Raw genomic sequence first — 13,614 nt, forward strand, 5'->3', positions numbered from 1 at the left:
GAAAGAAGATTCAAGGGGTTTCTCTAAATGCTTCATTGTTAGTATTCTTATCCTACCTTACCCCGGATTTTCCTGTTGAGCTAGTCTAGTCTATCTAATCTCCTCCCTTCTCTCCTCATTTCCTTCCCTATCTTCTCTCTGTCTCTCTCTCTCTCTCTCTCTCTCTCTCCCTACTCGGAATCTCTCCCCGCTGATAAGAACTCGGTATCGGATCCCGACCGGATTCTTTTCCCTCCCCCCGCATTCACCATCACTACTTAAGCGACTAATGCGCTCTAATTCCTCCAAAATGAGAATCAGCAAAGTTTCATCATCATCACCGTCTTTTGAGTCATCCCCGAGTTCCGCAGAATTGAGCCGATTGACGTCAACATGGGCTCCACTTCCAACCCCAACGTGACCGCCCAGCCCCATATCCCCCCAGCAGGGGTCTGGTGTCCAGCCGTGACTTTCTTCGATCACGCGACCGACACCATTGACTTGGTTGCCCAGAAACAATACTATAAATATCTGTCGACGACAGGTCTGGCCGGACTCGTCATCCTTGGCACCAACTCCGAAGCTTTCCTCCTTACCCGCGAAGAACGATACCAATGCATTGCCGCCGCCCGCGAAGCCGTGGGGCCTGATTTCCCCCTCATGGCCGGCGTGGGCGCCCACTCCACCAAACAAGTCCTCGAGCTCGCCTCCGACGCGGCTGCCGCGGGTGCCAACTACCTGCTGGTGCTGCCCCCGGCATACTTCGGCAAAGCCACCACCCCCGCCGTCGTGAAGCGGTTCTTCGCCGACGTCGCCCGTCAATCCGCCCTCCCCGTCGTGGTGTACAACTTCCCCGGCGTGTGCAATGGGGTGGATCTCGACTCGGAGACCATCACGGCGATTGTCCGGGAGTCTGAGGCGCAGAGCCCCTCGGGCGTCTCGAACGTGGTCGGCGTGAAACTGACCTGCGCGTCCGTCGGCAAGATCACCCGGCTGGCGGCCACGTTCTCCAAGGACCAGTTCGCCGTGTTCGGCGGACAGTCCGACTTCCTGCTGGCGGGGCTGGCGGTCGGATCGGCCGGGTGCATTGCGGCCTTCGCGAACGTCTTCCCCAAGACCGCCGCGCGGGTCTACAAGCTGTATGTGGAGGGCAAGGTCGACGAGGCGTTGGCGTTGCAGCGGCAGGCGGCGTTGGCGGAGTCGCCGTGCAAGAGCGGCATCGCGTCCACCAAATACGCCACGGCCGTCTTCTCGGCGGTGGCAGCGGGGATTGAGGGTGCGGAGGAGAAACTGAAGCCTCGCACCCCGTACGAGGAGCCTGCCCAGGGGGCTAAGGTCACGGTGCAGGAGGTGATGGGTAAGATGGCAGAGGTGGAGAAGGCACTGTAAGTAGATTTTTAGAACAGGTGTACATATTTCCTAGCGTAAAAATACAGAGGGCGCTCATGTTTGGTCCTTTGCTTGCGTTAGGGTTCAATTGTAGACCATTACTGGCGGTGAAGGTGAAGGTGTCGGTCTGGCCAGGCAGGGTAAAAGTTGACCCAGCCTGGACAAGTCTGTGGATACCTTCTGGTTACAGTTCCTCTCGTTGAACCCCATACGTGCGCTTCTTGCAATCTAAATGAACTGTCTAAGGGCCCAGCACCTGCAGCGATGGGTTTCCTCTCCACTTTAGCCCGATGGGTCCCATTGACTGTTTCTACGCAATATCTTCGACAATGACGCTTGCTTCTACGACGGCAATGACAGCAATTGCACTGTCGAATGGTTCCTAGGATCGATGCGTACTTGTGTGCAGTATCGGTAGGCGTAAACAGTTCTCTCCGAGAATAACTCCTCAAAATGTAGAGCATAAAATCCAATCTTCGAGACTAGCTCCACGCGAGCGGAGCCCATCACCCGCCGTATCGTTCCTGCAATTACAGAAAGGTCATTGAACCTTAAAGCGTGATGGTTTGCGTCCAGTTGAGCCCATCCCTACTGCTAGATGTATATATCTATGCCATGACTGTCCCAGGCTGTGGCAGCCCCGCTCCTCGATGGTGGGGTTGATTCAGTTCCTCAAACTTAGGTCGTAGGTAGCTGATACGATGCAAGTAAGAAATCGAGGACAGTCTCTCAGCAAGAAATTGCCAGAATAGGACCCCTTTTCCGGATTCTATCCCTTGGAGAAGTTGAATTGATCGTTATGGAAAAAAAGGTGGGCTGAGCATCGGACCGGTATTAGCGCGGTTACCTGGGCTGATCGGGTTGGAAGGATTTCTCGGATTGAGATGGGCCTTGTTCGATGAGAGATTCAATTGTGCCTGTAGCGAGTAGATAGGATGTTCAGCGATCGTCAATTCTTGCAAGAGGCAGCTAGCTGTACAGAAAGTTCTCAAGTTATTCCTTATGGATTGAGCAATCCATGATCATTGATCATGGATCGTTGGGAGGCTTGCCAAATATAGCCGAGACAGGGAGGCGACGAGTTTCGAATACACCATTGTGACGGTAATTTGACCAATTCCGCCCCGTCCGCTCTGTCAGCGGAGCAAAATTACGTACTGTATTGAGAAAAATTGCCCCTTTGGGGTCGGCTTGCCGGAAGAGGCGTGGCCCGCGATCATACGACTTGGGACTGGCCTCCACCGAACATTGGCCGAGATTCTCAGTCAGTCAGTCAGTTCTTTCCATGCAATCCATGCATTCATCCATCCATCCATCCATCCATCCATCCAACATCCATTCTGCTGCTCTTTGCTTGTCGTTGCATACTCAACTCTATCAGTCATGTGTCCTTCAAATTTGCCTCTCTATCCTCGATCACGATATCATTGATCTTTCTAGAACCTCCCCTCAAGTTGCCCCGAATCAACCTCCTTCCCCAGCAGTGATCGCCCGTCGTCTTTATCAATCAGTAAAACCAGGCACCAACTGAGGATCCGGTCAAAATTTTGTCCCACCGGGACCAAACTTCCTCGAACCACTCATCGCGCCTCAACCCGCTGCGCCCCTCCCTTTTCTCAACCGCTCGCTCGATAAGATCGAAGGAGAAGAAACGCCCCTGCACATGTTCAGACATTCACGGGGTTTCTGCTAGTCAGATCTTCATCCACCCTTACGCACCTTCCTGTCTTCTGCAACTTCCCGACGAACCTCCTCCCCCCTCCCCCCCCCCCCCCCCCGCGCTATCGTACTCAGTAGAATGCTGGATTTCACCTTCGACTGTCCCTACTGTCTTCATTATACCATCACCATCACCGATTGTCCTTGGGTTGCTCCACTGTTCGCAATCTAAGGTTGATTAACGCTGGTTTAACTTGGTCGCCTTACGCGACTTCTTTCCGCACCTAGCCGGCTCCTGACCACACCCTTCTCAGGTATGCCCTTTCAAACAGTGTCAACATCCATGACCTCGTCGTCGCCCATGTCGTCGACTGTCCGTATTAGAAACTGACTCGAGTTCAGGCAATAGCTTGGAAGCCCCGCTCGCGGTTGAATATTGCCGTGCTTTGACTGACCACTTGCAATTCATGGTCCCGGCCCTGGCCGCTGGACAAGATGGCAATGCCCAGCATGGGGAGCGACTTCCAGCTCTTCTCCCCTAACACCAACAAGAGAAACTCCAGAGACTCACAGGCCGAGTCAATGTCTTTTGCCCCATCCTCCACCACGGACGAAGCCACTCAAGATTGGACACAATGGATGAGATGGGATGATCAAGGCTTCGCAGAGGGAGTCAAAGAGCTCTCCCAATCACCGTTCGATCTGGCCTTCACCTCACCAAACACATCAACCGGTAATCCAAGCACCGCCTTCTTCAACAAACCCGAATTCTCCCCCGACATCTCTCTCGACTGCACGAACCTCCCGTTTGACTCCTTCTTCGATCGAGGGTACAACAGTATGACCAACTCCAAGGGCGACTCGAGTGGAGCCGAGATGCCATCTACGCTGTCGACTGCAGCGGGCTCACCATTATCCCCGGACGGAATCACCCGCAAACGCAAGTCAGGCAGTGACGACGACGGATCAACCGTGAGCGGCGTCGGGCCACCGGGCAAGAAAATGCCCGCCAAGAAACGAGCACACAATGTTATCGAAAAGCGGTACCGAGCCAACCTCAACGAAAAGATCGCCGAATTGAGAGACAGCGTCCCCAGCCTGCGAGCCTCGAAAAATGCGGCCGGCAGCATCATCGATGATGACGAAGGCGAGGGTGTCACCCCTGCCAGCAAACTGAACAAGGCTTCCATCCTATCGAAGGCAACAGAGTATATTCGCCACCTGGAGATCCGCAACAAACGACTTGAAGAGGAAAACACAGCCCTCAAGAACCGACTTCGTCTAGCAGATAAGGCTGCGGAACAAATGATCACATCCACCGCTTCTGTCTCATCGCCCAGTAACTATACCGAGTCTGGGGCAAGTTCATCCCCGAGCGTGTTCTCACAGGTTGAAGATTCGCCGAGTGATCACTCTCCTACAACGCTGCATCCCCCCGAGGGGTTGATGAAGGTACCAGATGCCTTCCAGCGCCTTCGAGACGAAGCAGCTGCCAAAAACAGCGCCTTTTCCCAGTCCTACATGCAATATCCCAGTAGCAACGGCAACAGCAACGGCAATAGGCCCACCCAGGGTGGCGGAGGTCGCAGCCGCTCCTACTACCCCAACAAATACATGCTCGGCGCTCTTGCTGGTCTGATGGTTCTTGAGGGTATGGGTAGCGACAAAGAGACCGATTCCACCGCCAAGGGACTGCTGGCGCTTCCCGTCAATTTGTTGAACAGCCTGCAAAATCCGACCGTCAAGTACTGGATGGCAATGGCTCGCAGCTTTTGGTACTCGTGGCACGCAAGGGCCATCTCGCACTTCCTTATCCTCGCAACTCTGGTCGTTGGTAGTGCCTTTGTGGTGTTTGTATACCTCTTCAATGCTGGGCCCAAAAGTCAACCAGGCTCGTCCAAGACTGCATTCATGTCCGATGCAACGCTATCGTCATCAAACTTCCGCCGTCAAGCGTGGTTAACGAGCATTCAGCAAGTCGGTGTGCCGCGTCATCGGTTCTTCCATGAGTGGTACGTGGTCACCTCGCGCTGCTTCGAGTATGTGCTGCGCTGTCTTCTGGGCTGGAAACTCTACTCTTCCATCACCGGGGTTACCGTGGAGGACGACAAGGGCCGCGTGAAGTCATGGGATATCGCCATCGATGCGCAACTGGCTGGGGGAGATCCCGAAATCAGCAAGAGTAGGTTAGTACTCACCATCTTCGCTGCAGGAACCCTGCCTCGCAGTCCAATGCGGATGATGCTCAAGGCGCTACATTGCCGCATCCTTCTGTGGCGAGTCGGTGTTCCCGGATCATGGACTTTCCACATCTCCAATGATGTCGCACGATCATTGGCCGGCTACCAGTGGGATCTTGCCCGCAAGATGCACGCCGCCATGCCAAAAGACCATCCAGAGGCCCTGCCGAGTCATTTGGCTGCCCTCTTGCAGCTCGACTGTGATGAGGTCATGATCGACACTGTTGTCCAACGTGCGGCGAATCTTACATGGAACCGCCCTACGCAAGAGGGAGCCGACGATGACGAGGCCCTTCTGGATGTTGTGGAGGAAGATCCTGCGATTCGGTCCTCCCTCGACGCTCTTGCCGCCTGGTGGTCAAGCCACCTCTTGCAGCGAGCACTGCTCCGATACTTCGAGGCTAGCTCTGGAGGGCCCGATGCGAAGAAGAGCCGTGACTTGTTCAAAGCCAAGATCAAGATCGCTCTGGACGTTGCTCCTCAGCCATCTGCCGCTCATACCCGCGCTTTAGTCATGAAAGCGGTGTTTTTCGACCATGACCGTGCTACCAACATCGGAGCCGTCCTGGCAGCGCTGCCCAAGGACAAAGGAAAGAGCCAGCAGAGTCAAGTCTCCAACTTCCTAGATTCGTCACTTCCGGTCTCCGTGCGGGATGAGATCGCCATATCCGTCCGCTGTGCCATGATTGCGGCCATCTTCACGGCACGAACCACGGGTGACACCTCTCTCCCCGCATCCTTCACCATCCAGAAAGCGATCACATGGTTCAATCAGCTCCCACTCGATCCTGTCGATTTGACTCTAATTGGCTTTGCCTCGGTTTACCATCTGTTGCATGTTCTTGCTTCGGACACGGATTACTTGTCTTCTTCTGAATCATCCCCCTCCTCCCCCGCGTCCAGAAGCTCGACCCCATCTTCGCTCTGCTCCGATGACGAAGCTGACGACAAACCCCGCTTCTCCCCGAAGCCGGCAGTTTCGCCTCAGTCCATTCCCAACCTGGGCCGAGTCGCTTCTGAACTGATGTACTGGGCACGGAATGCCTACAACCCCGCATTCTACGGCTTTACTCCTCAGATTGTGAAGGTGATTGAAAATGAATGCACATCCTTATGCCATAGCGCCGGTGTCGACGTGGCGGACTATTCATCCGTTCGGGAGGAGAAGAGCAGAGCCAAGCAGGTCAAGGAGAAGAAGAAGAAAAGGCGCTCGAGACGGGCTTGACTGCCACGTGCCCCGGGAGTGTGCTAGATCTCCTCCCCGAAGCTTGTTGTCTATCCATGATGGCAGTGGCTGCAGCCTGGAGCCAGGCAGTCACCGAATTATGGGAGTTTGAATTCTGAATACAAGCTTTCTACAATATCACCGTTACGTTACATCTCACGAATTGGCCACGATTGGCCCTTCAGTCGACTCAATACCACATGTACATGCTTTCTTGTTCAGTTGTAATGGCGCACATCGCTTCCCTGCAGGGATAAATGAAATGGGGGGTACTTCAGTGCCGGGAGTCTGTTTTTTCGGGTTACGCAATCAATACCTCCCCGTTCTTTGGGATCCAACCGATCAAGGCACACAATTCATCGCAGTTCTTGTTTCTCCATAATGCTTAATACTCACTTCATTCTTACGACATATTGAGTGCCCTAACGCGACTTGAAGATCTTGGCCGCGGCCACGTTTTTCTTGGACGTCGTCATTTCATAGATTATCTGTACAACAGTGAATAATGGCGTTGGGTTGATGTCGAGTTCAGGTTGGCTTCATGTTTTCCCGCTTTTCCCCTGGCATTTTTCCTGATTGTTGGAGCATGCGGGACACACGGATCGCGATCTCTTATTTGACTTTGTAACCAACCCACGCAGGGAATACAATGTGAGCATGTTTTATGGGGGCTCAGGTACTGCCTTTCGTGGTGAGACATCAGGCTTATTGTCGCTGTGTCAAATCCTCTGGTCGAGATTGAACGGCAAAGTCAAATAATTCTCCGGAAAGTGGCAAACTACGTTCAATGGAGATGTTCGAGTGTGCCGTACCAACATCTCATCGTACACAAATTCTGGTCTGGATATCTTCTCCGCTTCCTTGCTGATTTTTCCTTGTCGCAATGCTCTGCTCTGCTTGACCGCACTTGTCATCGGTAGGCGCAGCGATGACAGCACAAGCCCACTGCTCAGGATAGCAAGTTTAGCGACACACTCCCTCTTGCCTATGAGGACGAAAAACCACCGTGGCATCGAAGCTGGACTGGTCGATTGAGGTCTAGACATTGCCTCTTTTAAGTCTCTTTCTAGTCATGATGACATGAGGTTTCTGCGGCGGTTGCCCTAAGCGGGAGGGAACAATGCACCTGCCGTCCCCGACGTTACAATGGCTTCCACGCCAAAGACAGCGCGCACGATGCAATAATGTTACCTGATCGAAGGAAGATCGGCGCTGCTGTTCGTTGTGTCATTGAGCTACCTATCGACTGTGCTTCGATCGCATGACGTCAATTGATTTGCTCTCAGCCTGTGTACTCCTACCCTAGGGATGCGGGCAGCCCTCGATCCACCCGCAAGGGGCTGCAACCAGCACCACGAGCTGGTAAGTTTAGCTGTCTCAAACTCTACTATGGGCCTTTACTACCATAGACGGCGTGTCTAACCTCGGGACAGATTGGGGTTGGTTGAATCACTGGTGATTTGGAGAGATACATTTGTGTACTGAAAAACACCCCTTTCAGCTCGGATGGACGGGTTGTGACAGGTCCTTGTCGTCAATTGTCGTCAGCCTGAACGTCATAACGACCACACCGCTTGGATACCAGCAGCAGAAAACCTGCATTGAAGCGACAGCAGAGGCAGAGCTGTACTGGGGGGGGGGGGGGTTTTGGGAAGGGTCCGGTAGGGCGGATGCAGCAGAGACGCATATTTCCCTTCCGTTTTCGGCGCTGCCGTTCCATCGCCCCGCAAACACACGCTTCTGTTTCATCCACAGACCTTTGACGGATGCCAAATGCTTGCAGACCCAAGTCTTGCTGGGCGGGCTAAGCAGGTTAAGGTTAACCGGGCAATCTGCCGGGTGTGCGTACCTGTCGACTATGCCAGGTCCAGCAGTCCTTGAACTTTCCTCCCGACGAATCAAGGGGAGGGGAAGGAGGCACACATTCCACGGAAAGTCATCTAAACCCCCACACTGGCCTCTGAGGTTGCAATGCCTTTTCTGCGCAGCTGGACTCTGCTGCGATGCATTTCCGTTGCATGAAAGCGCCGAGTCTCGAGACGGCCGTCCGAGTCTGCTTTGCTGCTCGCTTTCTACGGTATCATCGCACATACAATGGCTCTCCCTCCCCCCATGCGCAAAGAGCGATGGATGACGGCATAGTTATGAAGAGGTGTGCCCTATGCAGCCGCTTGCACGTCATGATGGAGATGGATCTAGAATCACAACTGCCAGTGCTGGTATATGTAGAAGGGGCTACCGGCGCTTTCCCGGTTTGAGCACTGGTCTTTAATCTGAGGCCTTTCGCTTGTTTCCTGGCGAAAGTGCGCATACGCTCTCCAATCTCTGCTCCCCTCTCCAGCACACACAACCCACCCACCCACCCACCCCACGCACATCTAAGGACATTTCAAATCTTTCAACACGGCGACCTTTACAGCTACAGCAAAATGGGGGTAGACTACCATGACCCGGACCAACCGCGGCTTCGAAATGTTCATCCCCCCATGAAAGTCTCCTTGGCGACTCCGATCTTCATTTTCGCCGGTGGAGTGTTCGTGCTCTTCGTCAGCAACCTGTACACACAGTTACAACATCGACGCCGGTTACGTCGGATACTCGAGAGCGAAGACGACGATCAGGACCGATATGCGCGGAGCGATGCGCTGTCCGCCGCGCTCAACAAACATGTCTTCTATGCGCCGCTGCTGTCGACGCGGCATAGTCGCGAGTTCCGGGTGGGGCGCTGCCACATGGGGATCATCCCACTGCGACTGGAGGCGATTCTTTTGACCGTGTATATTGCGCTGAACGTGGGGTTCTTCTTCGCGACGGTGGACTGGTGGGCCGAGTGGGGGGAGGTGATGTACCAGCTTCAGTATACGAGTGGCACGCTGGCGGTGTTGAATTTGCCCGGGTTGATCCTCGCGGCGGGTCGCAACAACCCGCTGATTCCGCTGCTGGGCATCAAGTTTGATACTTTCAATCTGATTCATCGTTGGGCCGGGCGCTTGGTTGTTGCGGCCTCGATTGTGCATGTTGTCTTGGCGATCGTCCCTCGACAGAAGGAGTGTAAGTCATATTTCTATCTTCGATACGGACGTGAACCACTCGCTGACTATCAGTCTATAGTGGGTAGTTTGTCTGCTGTGACACAGGTTGTCTGGCACACACCGTTTTTCGTCTATGGTATGACGGTAAGTAGGATTCGCTTTTGGTTGTGAGGAGAGGATCACTAACATGTGCAAGGCTTTTATCGCATTTGCGGCTATCCTTGTGCAGTCCATCTCGCCTCTCCGACATGCCTTCTACGAAGCGTTCCTGCATTTGCATATCTTGTTGGCCATTGCGTCCATGGTGGGGCTTTGGTACCATCTGCGTGGCATGTCGCAGCAGACGGCGCTGTTAGTTACGCTGATCCTCTGGGGATTTGATGTAAGCCACCCTCTTTGTAATTAACTGCTCCAACTGTTCTCCAAGAGCTATTCCAACTAACACTGCTGTGTCTAGCGAGCCACCCGCCTGGGCATCATCCTCTGGCGCAACGTCGGCAAGCAACGCACGACGGCCACCGTGGAGCTGCTGCCGGGCGACGTCGCCCGCGTGGATGTCGCGCTCGCCCGCCCCTGGACCTTCAAGGCGGGCCAGTACATGTACCTGTACCTGCCCTCGCTGGGGCTGTGGACCTCGCACCCGTTCTCCGTGGCCTGGACCTCCTCGGACCGCAGCATTCTGCCGACCGAGAAGCGGAGCTCCAACGACTCGATCAACCGGCTACTCGGTGGGCCGCAGCAGACGACCATGTCGTTCCTGATCAAGCGCCGCGACGGGTTCACGGGGAAGCTGCTGTCGAAGGTGCACAAGTCCTGCGACGGGAGCTTCGAAGCGACCGCGCTGGCGGAGGGGCCGTTCGGTACATTCACCTTCACCTTCTCGTCCTACTGTGTCATCTGCGTGATTCTTACTTACTGTGTATAGGCGGCCTCCACTCCCTGGCCTCATACGGCACCGTCCTCCTGATCGCCGGCGGCATCGGCATCACCCACCCAATGTCGTACCTCCATGAATTCGTGACCAACATCACCTCGCAGACCCAGGCGGTCCGCCGCGTCACCTTGGTCTGGGTAGTGAGGAGTTTAGGTGCGTGCACCCCTTTGACCCTTCCCTTCACTTCCTTCCTCTCCTTCTCTCCATCCAACTAACAAGAAAAAAAAAAGACCACCTCTCCTGGATCCAACCCTGGATGACCTCCCTCCTCAACCACCCCGCCCTGCAAATGGCCACCCTCCGCAAACGCGAGTCCTACTTCCAGTTCCCCGAGTTCTTCCTGGGCATCCAAATCTACGTGAGCAAAACCGCCGCCTCGGCGGCGAGTATCGGCAGCACGACCAGTAGCGGCAGCGAGGCCAGCCCCACGCGCTCCGACACCAGCAGCCCCGAGGACTTTTTAGTGGAATGCTCCCCCTGGGCGAGCGTGGCCCCGTCCTCGGTCCCCGTCGCCATCCACACCGGTAAACCCTGCTTCGACGAGATACTGCGGGCGGAGATGGCGCGCCAGGTGGGTGCCATGGCGGTCAGTATCTGTGGGCCCGGGGCGATGGGGGATGATGTCCGGCGGACGGTGAGGGAGTGTCAGGGTGCTGGTGATGGGGGTGGGCCTGGGCTGAGGGTGGATTTGTATGAGGAGAGTTTTTCGTGGTGATATCTGGGTCATTCTTAGGGGGTGTGGGCGGGGGAGGAATGGAGTGGGGATTGCGTGACAAGAGGGAAGGCAGAGAGAAAGAAAAGGGTGGCGTTCTTGGTTAGCGAGGGTTTTGGGATTCTGAATGTATTTATTGTCTCCGGTTATGGGGTTTGGGGATCCGGAATTTGGGAGCTGGATTGGGGTTTTGGGGTCGAGGAGGGACATATAATAGATTCTTTTCTTGAGTTCTTTCTATACTCTCTTGTCTGGTTGTATGCTGTGGTTATGGGTGGTTTGGGAGGTGCAGGGTGTTGTTTCAAGTCTGCCGTATATTGTGTAGTAAGTGAAGTGCATGAAACTGTAGCTGACATGATGAATCGCAAAAAGGTATAGATCCTTTGCTCAGATTTCGTTCAATGTTTCGGTTTCACTATGATATCAACACCGGAGATAACTATGTCATGCAATGCTCGACTCCACACTCGTATATTATATACTCCACCTTTCTAACTTTAATTCCCGGCGCAGTGCTGTCTCTTTATCTTTATATCTAAGCGATCATCGCGTCTTCCCTGGCCATATGTATACCGTGACGCAAGCGCTTATACGCCGATCTCGACAGGTGTCCCCTCAACGGGCACCGCGATCATCAGCGCCAGCACCGCCCGCGCCACCTCCGCCGCCGCCAGCGTCGTCGTCTCGCCCGCCGAGTCATAGATGGGCGCCACCTCCACAACGTCCGCGCCGATCACGGGCAGCCCGCGCAGCCCGTCCAGGATGGAGAGGAGCTCGCGGGTCGAGAAGCCGCCTGGTTCGGAGGTGCCGGTTGCTGTCAATCCCACGAAAAATCAGTTTTAAACTTTAACCGGGTTTTTTATTTTACCCTTTTTTTTTCCTGGGGACCTTGCTTTACTGGACGGAAGAGAAGTGGAAGGAAGGAAGGGGAGTGGGGTGGCACGCACCAGGCGCAAACGCCGGATCCAGCACGTCGATGTCGACGGAGATGTACACGCGGCTGTCCCCGACGCGGGCCTTGATCTGCTCGATCACCCCGCTCACGCCCAGGCGGTCGAGGTCGCGCGCCTTGATCATCTCGAAGCCGCAGCGGAGGTCGTTGCGGAGGTCGGCGCCGCGCGGGCGGGTGACGGGCGCGCGGATGCCGACGTGGATTGAGGTGTTGCGGATTAGACCCTTGTCTTTGTTAGTTGGCTCTTGAGTGAGGGGGAAGAGAGTGATGGGGTAGGGAGGTGAAGGGGGATTGATTACCTCTTCGTGCGCGAGATGGAGGAAGGTCCCGTGGTTGACGCCTCTGGGTTCCGGTTAGGGGGTTGGGTGTGTTGGGGAAGGGGGACGGGTACGAACGCGTAGTGAGAGATTCCTCCGCCTGGGTTTGTTGGAATTAGTTCTTGCTGGGTTGTGTTGACAGAGAGAATGGGGGGGGGGGGGGGGAAGGGGAGGATGTACCTAGTGCTTCCGGGTCCCATGTATCTAGATTCCGTACCTTGATGTTAGCTTGCTCCATTTTTTGTGTTTTACTTTATCATTGGTGCTCTAGGATAGGCATACCGATATGACTATCGAAATGGATCACCGACACAGGCCCCCATTTTTCGTACGTCGACCGCAGCGCCGACAGCGTCGTGGTATGGTCCCCGCCCAGCGTGATGATGCGCGGTACTTGGCCCTTGGTCGTCGTGTTGGTGCCGCGCGAGGAGACGACCTACCACATCGTTTGATCAGTCAACCTTCATCTTTGTAGCTTTGAGGAGATCAACGGAAGGGAACCTTATGCGCCAGATCCAACTGCTTCAGCGCCACCGTATTGTCCAACCACGTCAACGGCGCATCCCCGCAGTCCACCAGTTTCGCCCAGCTGGCGAACACGTTCTCCCCCGTGTAGATGTCGTAACCGCCCAGGCGCCGCGAGCCCAGCCGAATGCCCTGGGGACCGTAGCGGGCGCCGGGGCGGCCTGTCACTGCCTGGTTTTGTGAGTTGGTGGGCAATGAGAGGAGACGCCGAGGAGGGGGGACGAACGGTGTCGAAAGGTGCGCCGAGGAAGGCGATATCGTATGTTAGTGACCCATCTTCGACGAAGCAGTTCGCGTACGGGAGGTTGGCGAATGTGGTGAGTCCGGAGAATTGACTACCTGTCACAATGTCGATTTTGTTGACGTCGATGTCACTCTGGAAGGCGTACTGGCTGGAGGGGCGGTTGTGGACGGCGGCAATGGGCGGGAAGATGATTTCTCGGGCTGCTGCTGCTGTTGCTGTTGCTGTTGCTGAGACGAGGAGGGAGAAGGTCAGGTGCATTGTGACGGCGGAATGAAGGTGAATTGAAGTTGGGAGTGTAGCTAGATAGACAGTTGAAGCGATAGTTATAGTTCTAGTTCTAGTTCTAGTTCTAGATCACGACGGTGGTTATCGCGATAAGCCATGCCGGTAGAGGGGTCCGTGGAAG

At 55.0% G+C, this 13,614-nt stretch overlaps 5 protein-coding genes across 5 annotated transcripts; 3 read left to right on the forward strand and 2 right to left on the reverse strand.

The window, feature by feature from the left end:
• Positions 1 to 4: 4 nt before the first annotated feature.
• Positions 5 to 1,804, forward strand: BO66DRAFT_392512 (dihydrodipicolinate synthase family protein). Its single transcript, XM_025647534.1, has one exon. It carries the CDS (start codon positions 373 to 375, stop codon positions 1,366 to 1,368), a length of 996 nt encoding a protein of 331 aa, XP_025503131.1. The 5' UTR covers positions 5 to 372; the 3' UTR covers positions 1,369 to 1,804.
• Positions 1,805 to 3,332: 1,528 nt separating this feature from the next.
• BO66DRAFT_375896 (basic helix-loop-helix domain-containing protein) lies at positions 3,333 to 6,492 on the forward strand (the record flags this gene model as incomplete). Its single annotated transcript, XM_025645675.1, has 1 exon — positions 3,333 to 6,492. The coding sequence occupies exon 1, from the start codon at positions 3,523 to 3,525 to the stop codon at positions 6,490 to 6,492; it is 2,970 nt and encodes a 989-aa protein (XP_025503132.1). The 5' UTR covers positions 3,333 to 3,522.
• A 1,271-nt stretch (positions 6,493 to 7,763) lies between these two features.
• Positions 7,764 to 8,752, reverse strand: BO66DRAFT_104207 (uncharacterized protein). Its single transcript, XM_025641778.1, has one exon. It carries the CDS (start codon positions 8,581 to 8,583, stop codon positions 7,990 to 7,992), a length of 594 nt encoding a protein of 197 aa, XP_025503133.1. The 5' UTR covers positions 8,584 to 8,752; the 3' UTR covers positions 7,764 to 7,989.
• A 109-nt stretch (positions 8,753 to 8,861) lies between these two features.
• BO66DRAFT_421023 (ferric reductase family protein) lies at positions 8,862 to 11,173 on the forward strand (the record flags this gene model as incomplete). The annotated part of the gene is made up of 6 exons (XM_025649925.1): positions 8,862 to 9,543; positions 9,604 to 9,668; positions 9,721 to 9,906; positions 9,982 to 10,384; positions 10,450 to 10,611; positions 10,689 to 11,173. The coding sequence occupies exons 1-6, from the start codon at positions 8,922 to 8,924 to the stop codon at positions 11,171 to 11,173; spliced, it is 1,923 nt and encodes a 640-aa protein (XP_025503134.1). The 5' UTR covers positions 8,862 to 8,921.
• Positions 11,174 to 11,757: 584 nt separating this feature from the next.
• BO66DRAFT_375900 (agmatinase) lies at positions 11,758 to 13,466 on the reverse strand (the record flags this gene model as incomplete). The annotated part of the gene is made up of 8 exons (XM_025645676.1): positions 11,758 to 11,984; positions 12,118 to 12,346; positions 12,422 to 12,464; positions 12,518 to 12,539; positions 12,620 to 12,643; positions 12,722 to 12,875; positions 12,941 to 13,135; positions 13,191 to 13,466. 8 exons carry the CDS (start codon positions 13,464 to 13,466, stop codon positions 11,758 to 11,760), a joined length of 1,170 nt encoding a protein of 389 aa, XP_025503135.1.
• Between the last annotated feature and the right edge of the window lie 148 nt (positions 13,467 to 13,614).

This window comes from Aspergillus aculeatinus (genome assembly GCF_003184765.1).
Source record: "Aspergillus aculeatinus CBS 121060 unplaced genomic scaffold BO66scaffold_29, whole genome shotgun sequence".
NCBI lineage: Eukaryota > Fungi > Ascomycota > Eurotiomycetes > Eurotiales > Aspergillaceae > Aspergillus > Aspergillus aculeatinus.

Excerpts from the sequence above, each read along its gene's own strand:
- BO66DRAFT_392512 (XM_025647534.1), top strand. The coding sequence starts at position 373 with ATGGGCTCCACTTCCAACCCCAACGTGACCGCCCAGCCCCATATCCCC.
- BO66DRAFT_104207 (XM_025641778.1), bottom strand. The coding sequence starts at position 8,583 with ATGTGCGATGATACCGTAGAAAGCGAGCAGCAAAGCAGACTCGGACGG.